This window comes from Monodelphis domestica, chromosome 3 (genome assembly GCF_027887165.1).
Source record: "Monodelphis domestica isolate mMonDom1 chromosome 3, mMonDom1.pri, whole genome shotgun sequence".
In the NCBI taxonomy this organism is placed as follows: Eukaryota; Metazoa; Chordata; class Mammalia; order Didelphimorphia; family Didelphidae; genus Monodelphis; species Monodelphis domestica.
This window is the reverse complement of record NC_077229.1, coordinates 89662793-89679845: the sequence shown is the minus strand read 5'-3', so window position 1 is coordinate 89679845 and position 17053 is coordinate 89662793. Positions and strand designations below refer to the sequence as shown.

Sequence of the window (17053 nt, the reverse complement as noted above, 5' to 3'; positions counted from 1 at the left end):
TCTGTGTCCTTCAGATAAAAGGCAGTGGATTGCCTCACACACCTAAGCAGCAAGGCAATTTCCCTTTCTCTGACCCAATATACCCATTCCCCAACTTCAAACAGGGCAAAGTAGCCCTAACTTAGGGCCTGTCATTAGCAGACCCAGCAGCCCCCATAGATCCAACAGCAATCAAGACTTCTGTTACAGTTAAATCCTTATAATGGATCTGGCCTCAGATAATACCTTCCCAAAGCAGTATAGAATTCATTCACTGAGCCCCTGACCCCCTCACCTACCAGCGGCAGGAGAAAGATCAGTTGAAAGGAACTACCTGCCACAAGCCTTCTGGGCCTAGGTTATAAACCCGAGCTGGTGTCCAGGGCTATGAAGAGGAACCCCTGGCTCGAGGGGTCGTACATCCTGCCAAATGTCGTGAGCCCAGATTTCTGCAGGCAGAGGCACCTCCACCTCCAGCCTGATGGACAGGAAGCAGCTGCAGTCTGTACATCAAGGGGCCCATCCAAGAGCCTCAGGGCTCACCATGGAAGCCCCCCCAGGCCTAACACTCCCCCTTTAATACAAATGCATAGTGGCCTGGGGCTCCACCTGTCCAGCCAACCTCCACCTGAAAAGCAAGGCCGAGTCCAAGATCAACGGTTCATGTTCTGCATGTCCCATGCAGCTTGTCCCCGACATCTGCCCAAAGGTTGACAGTGGCTGGCCTGGGCACTGGGCTGTTCAATGGGAGAAGATTCAAACCACAGCCTCATTTGAGCCAGAAAGTTTAGATTTTTATTTTCTTTCTTCTTTTTTGGTAAAGATGAACTTTTTCAGCTGTGAGCAGAGCCAGGGAATCCAAGCCTAATAGGCTCAGGCTCTTGTCCCCATTCCTGTTTCAGTCACCCATGCCCGACTCCAGGCTGGAAACACTGCTGGTTCAGAGCTGCTGCTCACTGCTCATTAATGGGGGCAGTGCCTCTTCTCTTGTCTTGCCCCAAAGTTGGCCAAGCTCTCAGCTTCAGGCTCCGCTGCAGTCAACCACATCAGAAAACCAAGCCAATAAAAATGAATTTTTTTCATTAAAAAACCCTTTATATTCATTTCATCTTGTTTTGAAATCACAGAAATTATGTGAGGGAAAAAAAAACCCAAGGGGACAAATACAACCGAAGAGCACAGTGTCTCCCCCAAAGTTCTCAGCTTTCACAAGAGGCTGGGGACCGGAGGGGGACAAGACCTATACATCATCTACTGTGTAACTTAGTGAAGGGGCTCAAACCCAAGGCTAGGCAGAGGCCGGGGGCAGCACACCCCAGGACCTCAGCTCTCCTCATCAAGGGACTCCGAGTCCATCCGAACCCTCTCCCTGTCCTGCCGGTCGTTCCCTGGCCTGTCCAGTTCTGGATCCTCTTGAATGTTGCTGGGGGGAGGCAAGGTGGGAGAAAAGGGGTCAGGTGTTGGCTCCAAAGATAATGCTGGAAGAGTAACTACAGGTGATCAATGGGGCAGTGGGGAAAAGGGGTATCCCTCCTCATCAAGCAGGACCATTTGCTGCCACAGTGGCTAAGTTACAGCCAATGGTCAGTGACAGTCCAAGAAGAGGTAGACAGGATGAACCAGCTAAGTTTAAGTGGCCTTCCCAATAAATCAGACCTCCAATCTTCAGTAACAGCAATAAACTGGGCCAATGGTTGTCATGGGACCCATTCTTAACAAAGACCCATCCAAGCAGCTTCCCTTTAACCAGCAGGGTCTTCTGATGGGCCTTTAGATGCCCATCTGAGAAATAATGTGCTAAAAAGCCTACAGAAAGGCTCACATGAAAGGACCTGGGTGCTAATCCTTTCTCTATCTACCACCTGTGTGACCTTAGGAAAGTTACTTAAATTTTCCAGACATCAGGTTCCTCCCTCTTCATCAATAAAGTGAGAGGATCCCTGAGGACCCTTCTAACTCATAAGAGAAAATATTGACTTAAAGATTCTGTTAGGCCATCTGATTGGGAGCAAGCTCATGGCAGCAGTCCTACAGACCCGAGGCCCCATCCTGGGGCCCAGTGATAGCCTAGGTATACCACACCTCCTTCCTTCTCTCCAGAGAAATCCACTCCCCTCTCTGCCCATAAAGGCAGCCCATAACATTGCTCACTCGTTGTGCAGGTCTTCAGATGAGCCGCATCTCTGCCCCTCTCCCATATTCTGTCCTTCCTCTTGTTCTTTGTCCTCACCACTCTCCCCCTTCTGGGTTGTAGACTCACCATTCACAGGAGTGGAAATATCTGAGCCAGGAAGAGAGATCCAAGAGAAACTTACTCCATGTTGGATTGTTGCTGTTGCACCTGGTCACTAAGAAAATCAACTTTAATCTGACCACACAAATTGGTACATATTCATCCCCTCCTGGGTCCTTCTGACACCTATCCTAGAGATCCTGACAAATATATTTCAAACAACTGAAAAACTAAACTGTGGGAAAGAAGCCTAAGGAACATGAAATGATCATTGTGCAGCAAGAGGACTTGAACCATAATATGGCTCTGGATAGAAAGTGAGGGTTTGTCCTATTTGCAAGACTACCTTTAAACCCTCTTTACCTTGGCCTGATCCTATGGGCTCCTCAGCATGAACACTGTCTTCATCAGGCCAACCTAAGAGCTTGATAAGTTTGGTGTAGGCTAGAAGTGCCTCTGCCCCCATAAGTCTTATGAATATTCCTCAAATGCCCAGAGACCCAGGACAGGAGCTATCTCTGGTCTGTCTGAAAAAGTCTTAAGTCACATTGTCTTTCTAAGAATTCATCTCCCAGAATATCAATGGTATAAAAGGATTCAGGAGTTCTAATTTCCCACTTGCCTTAAAGGGAACAGGTGAGGGGAAACCAGGGCATTACCCCCTTACCAGCACTAGGCTCCTCCTCCGTCTTCTCCTTAGGGGCCTCCCCTCCTGCCAACTGATCTTCGATCTTCTCCACCTCTGCTTTGACCTTCTCCAGTGCAGGTTTGTTAGCTTTCTGGTTTGCTTCAACCTTTGGTCCCAGGACCCTCGATTTGAGCTTAGTGTAGACTTCTGCTGCTTTCTCCATCACTTCTTGGTTGGCTTTATAACGGCGAATCTGGGTGCAAAATATCCCTCCTCAGGATGAGAAAAAAACTTCAGTTCACCACACTCCCTTCCCTCGTTCTGATTAATGCCTACAATAGCCATTTCCACAGTAAGATATAGTTACCTGGCTATCAAAAGACCATATGATTTTGATTACATAAATTTAACAAGTTGTTTGTTTTTGCACAAAAGAAACTAACATAGCCAAAATTAGAAGAAAATCAGGATAGAGAACCAAATCTGGAGACAAGAGGTACTGGGTTCAAATCTGGCCTCAGATACTTCTTAGCTGTGTGACTCTGGGCAAGTTATTTAACTCCAATTGCCTAGTTCTTACCACTCTTCTGCTATGGAGCCAACACTTAGTATTTATTCTAAGACAGAAGGTAAGGGCTTAAAAAAAGAAGAGGAAGAAAAGCAGGAAACTTTTTTTACAGTGTCTCTGATAAAGGTCTCATTTCTCAAATATATAAGAAACTGATCCAAATTTTTATAAGAATAAGAGTTATTCCCCAATTGATAAATGGTCAAAGGATATGAACAGGTAGTTTTCAGATATAAACAGTTTTCTCAAATCAAAAATAGTAAACCATATTTAAAAAAAAAACAACACTAAATCACTAACAGAAAAAATAAAATTATAATAACTTACTATCAGATTGCCAAAATGCCAGAAAAAGAAAATGGCAAATGTTGGGGAAGATGTAGGGAAATAGTTACATTTGTGAAATGTTGGTGGAATTGTAAACAAGTCTAGTCATTCTGGAGAGCAATTTTGGAATTATGTGCAATAGTCTGAAAATATGCATACCCTCTGACCCAGCAATACCACTACTAGGTATATATCCCAAAAAAGGTAAAAGAAAAAAGAAAAGGACCCAAATGTACAAAAAATATTTACAGCAGCTCCTCCTGTGGTAGCAATGAACTTGAGTCTGAGGGTATCATCAATTGGGTAATAGCTGAACAAGTTACGGTATAGGAATGTGATGGAATACTATTATGCTGTAAGAAATGATAAAGAAGGGACAGCTGGCCAGCTCAGTAGATAGAGTCAGGTTTGGAGATGGAAGGTTGTGGGTTTAAATCTGGATTCAGATACTTCTTAACTGTGTGACCCTAGACAATTCATTTAACCCCAATTGCCTAGTTCCCTTACCCCTTTTCTGAAATTATATTGATTCTAACACAAAAGGTAAAGGATATTTTTAAAAAACAATAATGAGAATTGTTTCAGGAAAACTTGGAAAGATTTACATGAACTGATGTAAAGTGAAGTGAGCAAAATCAGGAGAACAATTTATACAACAGTAATATTGTAAAGGTAAGTAACTGTGAAAGATTTAATAACTGATTAATAGAATGATTCACCACAATTCCAAAGTACTCATGATGAAAAATGCTATCTACCTCCAGATAGAGAACTGACAGGCTCAGAATACAGAGTGAAGCATATTTTTCCTTCTTATTTTTTGAAAACATAGCTAATGCATAAATATATTTTGCACAACTTCATATAATGGGTATTATATTTCTTGCCTCCTCAGTGGCTAGAGAAGGGATAGAATTCGGAACTGGAAGTAAAATCAAACTGAATTAAAAAAACAAAACAAAACGGGACCTCAGAGGTCAATCACCCAATGAAATATGAGTCTCTACTACAACAGACCCAAGTGGTCATCTGGCTCCAACTGATGTCTTCCAGGTTTATTACCTCCTGAGATAGTCCATGCTACTTTCAGACAATGGTTCAAAAGTTTTTCCTTCATGCTGAATTAACATCTGCTTTCCCATCATTCTCCACTCCCAAACCCCAATGCTCTTAGTTTTGCCCACTGAGTCAAACAAAACTAGTATAGTCTTCCATATGATAATTCTTTAAATATTAAAAATATGACCACTCCCTAAATTTTCTCCTATTCTGATTAAATACCTACAATTCCTATAACAGACCCTCAAATGGCAGAAAGTCCTCTGATGTGGGAAGAGGAAAGCACTAACCTTAAATTCCTTTAACTACACCATACTCTATGAATGCCACCTGAGATCACCCAGCCACATCTCACTGCTATTCTGTATCAAGCTTGCAGTCAATCCATGAAAAGTTGCCAGGTATCTTTCACATCCCATCCTCACATATACAACCCATGCCACTCCATCCTTTCATCTTATGCTTAACTTTTTTTTTAAATAAAACCCTTACTTTCTGTCTTGCAGAAGAACAATAAGGGCTAGGCAATGGGGCTCAAGTGACTTGCCCAGGGTCACACAGCTAGGAAGTGTCTGAGGCCAGATTTTAACCTAGGACCTCCCATCTCTAGGCCTGGCTCTCAATCCACTGAGTTACCCAGCTGTCCCCTTATGCTTAACTTTTTAAACACAAGAGAAAGGCTTAAATCCCTTTGTTATTCTCTTGTACTAGAGTAATTTTGCTGGCATGCTTTTCTCCAACCAATCATCCTTATAAAATTATTCTTCCTGGTAACTAAATCTCTACTCCAATGGATTCCTCTGCTGAACTGCAATACCCCCACCCAATAGTCATTCAGCCCACTGTCCTCAGAGGTCATGCCAGAAATTATTATGGATTATGGCCCTGTCCTCACACCAGGCCAATCTTGCCATGTGTCCTGCCTTTATCTGCCCCCCTCCACCCCCAGCAGTTCCTATTATACCTTTTTTAATGTGGCCACCACATCTGTGTTCTTCTGGAGAATCTGAGAGGTCACCTGCAGGCTCCCCAGCTCTTCCAGGGCACTGAGGCATCTTTTTACATCCTGTAGGTTGGGGAAGAGAAAGCTAAGTGAGCACCAGTAGGCCTAGGACTACTACTGTAGAAATCATAGTGGAGCGATTAGGAGAGTTGGGCTTGATAGGAATCAATAAGGCAACAATTTAAATGCGGGGATCCTGGAAGAGCATTGCCAGATTTTATGACTCCCCAGTCCTGGCACCACCATGCTACGTGCTATATCTCCAGCACGTAGAATGCCGCCAGTCACATGGCAAGCCTTTTTAACAAATCTGTGTTGTCTGATTGACTAGGAAGCCCAAGACAGCCACAAACAAAGAACAGGCAGGCTGATGGCAAGAAAGACTGATGGGTTGGGGAGAACCTTGGGAAAATGCCCCAAACTTGCTTTCTGGGCGCCACCATGTGGTGAGACAGCATACAATTTCAATGCTAGATTGCCCCTATAACAACCACTATTTGACCAACCAAAAGGTCCCTGATAGTACCAGTCTTCTCAGTAGTAAGTCCCAAGTTTGTGCAAGAGACAGCATATGAATGGCAGCCAAGCACAAAAGAAATTAGGGGAGGGAAAGGGAAAAATCTGAAGCAGACAGAGGCTTGGGCTCCATGCTGAACGGTACAGTTGAAAACAATGAGTTCTAGACCAGCAGACCTAATTCACTCTATGACTTAAGAAAAGACCCTTGACATCTCTTTGCCACAGTTTGCTCATCAAATGGCCCTGGCTGCCACATAGGTTTGTTGTGAGAATAAGAGAAGAACACTGAATTTGCTATAATAATATGCAGACTATAGCCTCTTTTCAATACACCCTAACATACATTGTTGTGACCAAAAAAATGATTCTCTGATGGCTGACCTATATACCACGGACAGTTTGTATACCTGGACAACAGGCCTGGAGTCCATTGGCATAGACCGTTCAAGAACTCAGGTTACCTCCCTACTACCAGGAGGTTTCTGAGGGAAGTTTCTAAGGACAGGATTGAATGAAGAAAAGAGTATTACTATGAACCCCACAATGGAAGAGATAGACTTCTGTGTCTCTTGAATCAAACTAGTGCTTAGATTTCTGGAGCAGAGGTAAACACGTGGGGTCTAAGACAGCTCTTACCGGATTGTCAACCTTCAGGGCAAACTTGATTTCACTGTGTAACTTCTGTAGCTTCTCTTCCACAGATGGTTCTGTTAAGCAGGAGAGAACAGTCATACCCCAAAATAAGAGAAAGACTCAAACCAATGAAAGCAGACATCCTGTTCTTAAAACAAAATCTCCAAATAATTTTGTCTATAATAGGCATACTTAATGCCCACTGAATGAATAATAAACTGAAGTTTACATTCGTTGTCTTATTTGATCTTCACAACCATCCAGAGAGATGTGTCAATATACTCATTTTTCAGATGAAGAAACTGAGACTCAGGAAAGTGAAATGATATCTGGCATCAGAGCTAATAAGTATCAGAGGTGGAACTTCCCTCTTTTGAACTGAATAAGTACCCTAAATGGAACTTGAGCTCGCATGCAGAGTTCTCTGTCCTCTGTATCCAAATTCTGAGTGCTCTCCCCTTCCCCAATGAAGTGATTATAGATATAGAGAACTTTATAAATCTTAAATATGATTATTATACTATGATTACTCTTCTTTTTATTGTCATCATGCTATAGTCATCCTAGAACTAGATTTCATCCATCTTATCACAACCAAAGGACTCTATGTTCACCCACACAAAAGCCCACCTAAAATAAACGGTATCCTTAAAAAAGAACAAAAGTCACAGAGGGTAGGTATGGGGCAATTCCACCATCTTAGTGATGATAAAAGAGGGAAAGAAATGTTATGGAGCCATGATCATTACATGTTTACAGGATTTTTCAGCATTTGAAGACAATGCCATCTCCTTCTCTCCCACCCAATCACAAGCACCAAGAGTCCCACCATTTACTTTCCCCTAGGAGAAGCTCAATTTCTTACCTTTCTTCTTTTCAACCCTCCTCTCTGGAAGCACCTCCGACTTCTTCCTGGCTCGCTCCACTTTCACAGGCCTGGAAGGATTTGGGTATTGTTACCCTCACCACCAAGGCCCTTGCTGGACTAGTGCCCTACATAGCTATTGCAATCCTCTAAATATTCATGTTGTCACAGTAACTGGGGGGAAGAGGGAGAGACTCCCTCCAGGGCTAGACCAGCATGTCAATTCTTCAGAATGAAAACTACCCAATGGCCCTAGCAGACAAGATCATGAAAGAAAGAGTTAGAATCTCCAAAACTGTGGGATGTGGCAAAATCCACCCACCTCTGAAAGGGATTTCCCCCTCCCTACCAAGACCTGGGAGAATGTATTTCTCAGTTGTTCCCCTTGGATAGCGGTTCTCAACACACCCTGATAGGCACCCAGGAAAAAGTAAACTCCATTCAACCAGGCTCCAGAACATAGTCCAAGAGCTGTGAGGAAACTCCCAGAAGGGACAAAAGGTCTAGCCAAGACCCAGAAACAAGGAGAATGAGGCCCCAAAGAGATCATTTCCACAGGAAGAACAGAAATGAGGGAAAGAGGGAATATGGATTGGTGCTGACTTGGCTCGGGACTTCTCCTCTGGGCGACTTCTTTTCTCCTTCTGGTTTGGTTTCTTTGATGGCTCTAAGGATTGAGACTGTGGCTTCTTTGTTGGCTTCTTCACCTAGAACAAGCACATGGCAATGGCAGTCAGAAAGATGGAAAGCAGCAGCCCAGAACTAAGAACTCTCCAAGTTCTAGGCCATTCACCTCCTTCTCTAGTTCTGGCTCTGAATCAGAGGTAGAAGGGGCTCGGCCTCGACCTTTCTTGCCCCTCTTCTTGATGGGCTCATCATCTTTGATCTCAGCCTCACTGCTATCACTGTTGGGGTGTGTGTCCTCCTTCTCTGCCCTTTCTTTTTTCCGTTCCTTTTCTTCTTTCTCTTGTTCCCGAAGTCGTCGGAGCTCCTCCTCTTGCTCCCGCTTCCGTTTCTCTTCTAGCTCCCGACGCCGCTCCTCATCCCTTCGCTTCCACTCACTGATGCGGTCCACTTCACTGTCACTGTCACTGGGGGAGTGGGAAGGCCAATGAGAAAAAAAAATCAGCAAGTGCCATGGAAAAAGGACACAAATTAACTATCCATTGCCCACTCCCCTAAACCTAGGTATATTGCTGAAAGAATCCCTCCTCAAAAGGATGGCACAGAGAACCAGCAAGAGAGAGTCCAATTCCCTTCCTGGCCAGGTATTAGCACAACAATCTTTGGGGGTCCACAGCCTGGATTCCCAGCCCATCTCTCCATCTCAGACACCAGGCCCTAAACCACACTCACCTGTCACTGCTAGAGCTGCTGGGAACACGTTCTACCTTTGGTTTTCTGCCCCGAGGTTTGGGGGGAGGCTTCTCAACTAGAGGGCAAAAAGAATGTAATGTTCCCCCGATGCCTCTCAATCTGAGGGAGATTGGCCCAAGGGAGCCTACAAGGAAGAAGTAGGGCCCCCACAAAGCACACCCCACCACCTCAGGAAACAGGATCCTTGAGGGGCAAACAAGGGAACAAGAGGGCCTGGTCCTCCCACTGAGGTTCTACCTGGTTTTCGGCCCCGGGAAGGCTTCTTGACAGAGATGTCCGAGTCGGAGTCCGAGTCGGAGTCTGAGTCTGATTTTGTCACAACCACTGATTTGTTGTGAGCCTCCTCTGAATCAGCCTTTGAGTCTGAATCAGAACCCGAAGCCACCTTCTGGAAATATAAGAGAAGAGGAAGAATTAGGGAAGGTATGTGAGGACAGAGGGAGCCAAAAGGTTTGGTAACTATAAAAAGCCAAAAGGTCATTTCAGAATGATGGACCTTCCAATTTCACCTCTCACTGTTCCCCCAATACAGATCCTCCACACCAGCCATATCATCTCTGATTAGTCTCCTCCATCGTCTAAGTTTACCTCAACCCTCTATGTCCTTCAAGGTCCTGGTCAAAAACCATTCTCCTCCACAAAGCTTTTTCCAACCACTCCAATAATACTAACATACCCTTCCAGGAATTATGTGCAATTCAACTAGCATGTAATCAAAGTAATACAATAGGCAATTAATGCTTTTGTAAGATTGTGCCTGGTGTTTTTTCCATATCTGTCTTCATTCCCCATCTAGAGAATAAGCTCCTTCAAGGACTGAGCTTCGACAATTTCCTAATTATTGAGCAATCATTCTGTGCTAAGCACAGTCATTAATGACATAAAGAGAGACGTGCTCTAGGCCCTCTGGGAGCTGCCAATCTAGATGATGTAGATAACTATAATACCAAGTAGAATTAGATCAGTTTATGTCAGAGGTGAAAAGTGCTAGGAGAGTTCAGAAGACTACTGAGAATACTTTGGTGATGGGGAGGTAGGGAGAGAAAGAATGAGGAAAAGCTTCATAAAGAAACTGGGCCCTCTGATTTTAAAAGACAGAGCTAGAGGGCAAAGTAATTAAGATAGTAGGAAGGAGAGGCAGCTAGGTAGCTCAGTGATTAATGAGCTAGTCTAGAAACAAAAGGTCCTGAGTTCAAAGTTGGCCTCAGACTCTTCCTAGTGTGACCCTAGGCAAGTCACTTAACTCCAATTACCTTACCACTCTTCTACCTTATAACTGATATTTGGAGTATTGATTCTGAGACAGAAGAGAAAGGTTTTATTTAAAAAAAAAAATAGTAGGAAGGGCACTCTGGGCCTAAGAATGGTATGGACAAAGACAGAGAGGCAGGAAAGTAGAGGCTCTGACCTTGGCCTCTTCCTTTCTCTTTCTTTTTCTCTCATCACCCAGGGGCTTAGTTACCATTCACATGCAGACCATGCCCAGATCTAAACCTAGCTGAGGTCTCTTTTCTGGCCTCTGGCTGTGCATCTCTACCTGCCCAGTGGATACTTCCAACTTAATGAACTGGCTACTATAGCAATCCAAACAAGAGGTAATGAGAGACTGAACTGCCATGCTATGTCAACTGTAGGTGCTCAGCAATTATCTGTTGCATAAATGAAACATCTCAGAAGAGCCCCTAAAGTCCTGTTCTTCGTCCCAATCCAGTTTACATTATCAGGAAGCCTCCAAAGCTTATCCAAAGGCAAAGAAGAAGTAGGAGGGCTCACCACTTTTTTCTTCCTTCCTCCAACTAGGCCCCTCCGTGGGGCCCGGACAACAGTTTTCTTCTCTGGAGTGAAATCCTGAGTGGAATAGGAGAGAGTTGACAGGACATTAAGTATTGTGCCAAGCCAGACGGCCCACCCACTCTGGCCTCAGTCACTCTGCAAAGCCATCTCACAAAATCCCTTTGTCTCAGATTTAAGGAAACATACAGGGAATCCAAGTTAGGACCAAAACTTCCCAAGTATAGAAGCCAATAACATTATCAGCAAAGCACCTGAGGGGCAGACAGAAGACTATGACTCCCAACTCACTTCACTGTGAGTAAAGAGATTGAGGTTCAAGGCCTGGCTCTACTATTCATTTGTTATAGGCCCCTAGGAAATTCCTTTTCCCCTGGGACTTAGTTATCTCCTGTCAGAAGAAGAGACTGAACTAGATCATCTCTAAGTTCCCTTCCAACTATACTTTATGATCTCCCAAGTCAAGGAAAAATGGAATCAAATAGAATAGGAATTCTGCTCTCTCCAGGTGTCTTTCCCTAAACAACTTCTCTCCTACCAAGGACCCAAACCCACACTCACCTGATCACTGTTTTTTTCTGATTCTGATGAGCTTTCTGAGTTTTCATCTTCTGATGGAGTTGCACTGGCCAGGTCTAGGTCACTGGAGGCTTTTCGTGCCCGTTTAGCCACTGGCATCTTGAAAAAGAAAAAGCACAGATATGCCAGAAACTGAAAAAGCCACTGCTCCCCTGTGATTCTCCCACCATTCTTTACTCCCCCACTCCTTGGAGACCCTGCCTGCTACCCTCTTAGGGTAGAAGAGCCCCAAATCCACTCTAAACCTAAGAGGTACCCAGTATGGAAGGTTTTTGGTTTAGGTCAAAGCTTCTTGCCCAGAAGAGAATAAAACAGAATGAAAATGGAAAAGGTAAAAGAAGTGTCAAGAACAACTTTTTGCCTACATAAACCAAGAGCTGTTTTTAGTTGGGAAAAGGTTCTGGAATCAATCACCTGGCCTGAACATCATTAGCCATTTTGGATGACAAGTCCAAGAATCATCAATGCCAAACAGCATCCTAAATTCACATCTCTCCTTTGAAGAAGCTGTTATCATGAAGTAGAAAGAACACTTAAGGAACAGCAAAAAAGGAAGAATTTAAAGAAATACAAAAAGTCCCATAAAGTACTGCAGAGTGAGGAAATCAAAGCAAAAAGAACAACATACCAAATCACATAATCACTATATTAAACATTCTAAAGACCAAAAAAAAAAAAGCCAAAATGCTCAGATGGGGGAGGGGGAAGATGGTGATATCACTGAATTAAGTTAAGGTACATAACATTTCTTGCTCTTCCACGGATCTCTTAGTTGCCAAATTCATTGGCTATGCTTTGACCTGCACCTTGGGAATCTGCCTGGATGCTGGATATTTGCTTACTTTCTGATCCCTCTGCAGGTGTAAATCTCTGTGTGGGAGTCCTTCCAAGACTCCAAACTTCAGTTTACCTCTATTTGTATCTATTTCTTATCTATTTCTATATGAACATGTTGTTTCATCCTAGAGAATACAAGCTCTTAATGCCAAGGACTGTTTCACTATTGTCTCTGTATCCCCAACTCCTAAGCACAATGACATGTAATAATCAGTCAAGACACTGTACTTGGGATTGGGGATGGGAGCAGAAAGAATGGAACTATCTCTTTCTGCTAAAAGGCATCCTGTATGGGAGGCTATCAGTATAGGGCAGTATTGGCAAATCTATGGCACTCGTGCTGGAGAGGACTGCTCCTTTCCCCCTCTCCACTGAGCCTGAGGACATTCACCCACCCCCTCTGCCCAGTAGCCCAATGGGAGTCTTTCCTCCCTCCCCTATCTGGGTTAAGGGGGCAGTTCATTAGCCATGAGAGTACAATTTGGACACTCAGTCTCTAAAAGGTTTGCCATATTTCCCAGAATAGAATTAAACAGAAAGAAAATGGAAGAGGCAAAAAGAAGAGCTTAACTCTATTTGGGGAAACAACAAATATCATATATTTGGCATAAATATAAAATTAATAAATATAAACATATTCAGTCATTAAACACAAGGTAATTTGAGAGTGTGAATTTTATGCAAAAGATCATGTCTCAGCTGTATTCTAAAGAAAGAGGACTGTGAAATGGCAGGAAGGAAGGAGTTTATTTCAGGTATGAGGGACCAATGGTCAGTACAGAAGACCACGAATAGGAGATGAAGGAGGAACAGAGAGAAAGCCAGTTTAGTTAAGAGTGCAAGAAGAGGAAATAAAGGGCAATAAGTCTGGAAAGAGATTGGGCTACGTTGGGGAAAGCTTTCAAAGCTAAAGCAGTAGTTTTTATTTTATCATAGAGACAAGAGGAAGCTTCTGGAGTTGCTTAAATATGGGAGTCACAGGGTGAGATCTAGACTGAAGGAAAATTTGGTAACAATGTGTGGGAAGAAACCTCATAGTGAAAGACTAAAGGCAAGGAGAGCAATTAGGAGGCTGTTGCAATCTGAACGAGAAATGACAAGAGGCTGGATGTGAGAAGGCCTGTGGGGGTATAATATGCTTGGATACAAAGTATGAATAGAGTGTGGAGTCAAGGATGATACCAAACTTAAAAAGCTGAGAGACAAAAGTTGGGACATTTGTTTAGGGGAAAGATAAGGAGTCCAGTTCTGAACATGGTGAGTTGGAGATGTCTCTGGGACATCCAGTTTGAAATATGAGAAAGCTTGGGGAAGAGATTGGAGCTGGCCACATAAATCTACAGTCACCTGTGTTCAATTCACAACAGCTAGTGAGGTTACCAAGAAAGAATACAGAGGGAAGAGAGAAGAGAGCCTAGGATAGAACTTTGAGAAACTCTCCTAGTTTGGAAGTGTGATCTAGAGACATAGGAAAAGCAGAGACAGGTAAATCATTTAACCCCAATTACTTTGCCCTTATTGCTCTTCTGACTTGGAACTATTATTTAGTATTGATTCTAAAACAGAAGGTAAAGGTTTTAAAAAATAAAAGTTTGGCAAGACTTGAACATCTCTGAAGGCAGCAGGAAAAGAAACAGGAGATAAGGAGAGGTCAAAGACCAGAGAAAGGGGATGCCTGAGGTTGCAATCCAATCTGAAGATGGGAGGGGATTTGATCCTACTCATCCCATTTCATCCTGTCTTCTCCAGCAAATTGCTTCCTCTATTATTCCTATTCTGACTAATTTCTGTCTATCTACTGGCTCATTCCCTATTGCCTACAAACATATCCATTTCTCCTCCTTCCTCAAAAAACCTACACTTGAACCATCCATCCTTGATTGTTATCAGTTAACTCCTCTAGGAGTTCACATATAATTGAGGCTTCCACTCCCTTTCCTCTCTTCTCTAATTGAAAAGCAACTTGCTGGTGCAGTGGGATAGCTGAGCCTGGAAGTCAGGAAGACCTGAGCTGAAATTAAGCTTCAGATACCTTACCAAGTAACCCTGGATAAGTCACTTATTCTATCTACTTCAGTTTTTTTCGTCTGCAAAATGAGAATAATAATAGCACCTACCTCAGAGTCACTGTGAGGACCACCTGAGATAATATTTGGAAAGTGTTTAGCTCAGTGTCTGGCACACAGTATGTGCCTACTAAATGCTTATTTCCTTCCTTCTTAACTTTGCAATCTGGCTCCCAATCTCATTCCACTGAAACTGCTCACTCCAAAGTCACTAATGATCTCTTAATTGCCAAAAGTAATGGCCTTTTCTCAATTCTCATCCTTTTTTTTTTAAACCTTTGCCTTTTATTTGGAACTCTGCCCAAAGGGCACTAAAAGACTGTCTACCTTTTGATCCAAACATAGCACTGCTGGGTTTGTACCCCAAAGAGATAAGGAAAAAGACTTGTACAAGAATATTCATAGCCATGCTTTTTGTGGTAGCAAAAAATTGGAAAATGAGGGGATGCCCTCCAATTGGGGAATGGTTGAACAAATTGTGGTATATGTTGGTGATGGAATACTATTGTGCTAAAAGGAATAATAAAGTGGAGGAATTCCATGGGGACTGGAATGACCTCCAGGAATTGATGCAGAGTGAAAGGAGCAGAACCAGGAGAACATTGTACACAGAAACTGATACACTGTGGTACAATCAAATGTAATGAACTTCTCTATTAGCAACAATGCAATGATCCAGGACAATTCTGAGGGATTTATAAGAAAGAACACTATCCACATCCAGAGGAAGAACTGTGGGAAAAGAAACAAAAGAAAAACAATTGCTATGGGGCTATGACTGGGAAAGTAGACTCTAAACAGTCACCCTAGTGCAAATATTAATAATATGGAAATGGGACTTGATCAATGACACATTTAAAACCCAGGGGAACTGTGTGTCAGACATGGGAAGGTGGTGGGGGAATGGGAGGGAAAGAATATGAGTCTTGTAACCATGGAAAAATATTCTAAATCATCTAATTAAATAAAATTGAAAAATTGAAATTAAAAAAAAATTTTTTTTAATTAACCCTTGCCTTCTGTCTTACAGTCAGTACTGTCTATTGGCTCCAAGGCAGAAGAGCAGTGAGGACTAGACAATAGGAGTGAAGTACCTTGCCTAGGGTCACCCACCTAGGAAGTGTCTGAGGCCATATTTCAACCCAGGACCCCCCATCTCACTGGTGCTCTATTCAATGAGCCACCTGCCCCAGTTCTCATCCTTCTGTCACCCTCTTTTTCCTTGATATTCTCTTTTTTCTATGTTTTTGTGATTTTATTCTCTTCCAGTTTTCCTCCTACCTATTCAACCACTCCTCAGAATCCTTTGTTGGATTCTTCATCTAGGTTATGCCTACTATGAGTATCTCCCAAGGGTCTGACCTTGGTCCTCTTCTTTCTCCCCTCTATAATATATTGCTTGGTGAGCTCATCAGTTCCCATGGATTCAATTGTAATCTCTATGCAGATAATGAGATCTTGTCATCCAGCCCTTACCAAATTCCTGACCTCCTGATATCCAATCTTGCATTATCAATGGACTACTGGACCTCTCAAATTTGATTTCCTAGCGACAACTCAAACACAAGATAACCAAAATGGATCTTTTTCCTAAAGGCCTCCCTAATCCTATTAAGGGCACCACAAATACTTCTAGTCACCCAGGCTAACATCCAACATGTCATCGTTATCTTCATCTCCTCATTCAGCCCATGCAGTCAATCTGCTGCTAAATATTAGGACTTCCCAACATCTCTCATATACACACTTTCTCTCCACAAGCAACTACTCTGGTGCAGGACCTCATCATCTCATTCCTGGACTATTACAACAGCCAGCTAGATGGTCTCCCTACCTTGATTCTCTCCCCATTCCAGTCCATCCTCCCCTAAGCTGCCAAATTAATCTTCCTAAAGCATGGGATCTGAACATGTTATACACACTTACACACACAAACAATTCAACAAACTCCAATGGCTCCCTTTTACCTTGATCAAATATAAATCTGCTGTTTAGCTTGTAATGTTCTTCATAACCTGGCCCTTTCCTATCTTTTCAGTATTTCTACACACTATGATCTAGAAATGTTAACCTTCTTCCTCTTCCTCAAACCAGATACCCTATCATCTAATTCTTTGCCTTTTCACTGGTTGTCCCTCATACTTTAAATTCTCTTCTTCCACATCTTTGAAACTTAGCTCAAAGAAAACCTTCTGCAAGAAGCTTTTCTTGGTCTCTTTTCACTGTCAATCCTAGTACCTTCCCTCTGAGTTCATCTCCCATTTTGGGAGTATATATACACACACATATATAAACTTATTCAATTTCTATGTGTCTTTAAGCACACAGTTGTCTGCACAATGATTTCCCCTTTAAAATGGAAGTTCCTTGAGGGCAGGTACTGTCTTTTGTCTTTCTTGGTAGCCCCAACACTTAGAACACTGCCTGGCACACAGCAAGCACTTAATAAATGTTTGTTGATAATGATAATTACAGACTATATGCACAAGCAGAAGGTTTGGTCCAGGCAAAAAAAGAGCCATAACTTTGTTGGAATCCTAGGAAATACCAATAATCAATAAACATTTATTAAGCACTTACTATGTGCCA

At 42.9% G+C, this 17053-nt stretch overlaps 1 protein-coding gene across 2 annotated transcripts in view; it reads right to left on the bottom strand.

The window, feature by feature from the left end:
• Positions 1–751: 751 nt before the first annotated feature.
• The window catches only part of HDGFL2 (HDGF like 2), a 29752-nt gene continuing 13450 nt past the window's right edge, over positions 752–17053 (bottom strand). The window contains exons 5-16 of one of the 2 annotated variants that reach the window (XM_007488920.2): positions 11544–11660; positions 10965–11039; positions 9429–9579; positions 9171–9246; positions 8608–8905; positions 8418–8521; positions 7815–7885; positions 6953–7023; positions 5759–5860; positions 2880–3093; positions 2131–2260; positions 752–1402 (exon numbers count right to left, since the gene is read on the bottom strand). In XM_007488920.2, the coding sequence (XP_007488982.1) occupies positions 1303–1402; positions 2131–2260; positions 2880–3093; positions 5759–5860; positions 6953–7023; positions 7815–7885; positions 8418–8521; positions 8608–8905; positions 9171–9246; positions 9429–9579; positions 10965–11039; positions 11544–11660 (1509 nt within the window). In that variant the 3' untranslated portion in view covers positions 752–1302. The remainder of the gene's footprint in view (positions 1403–2130; positions 2261–2879; positions 3094–5758; positions 5861–6952; positions 7024–7814; positions 7886–8417; positions 8522–8607; positions 8906–9170; positions 9247–9428; positions 9580–10964; positions 11040–11543; positions 11661–17053) is intronic. The other variant, XM_007488921.3, reaches the window with a different exon arrangement.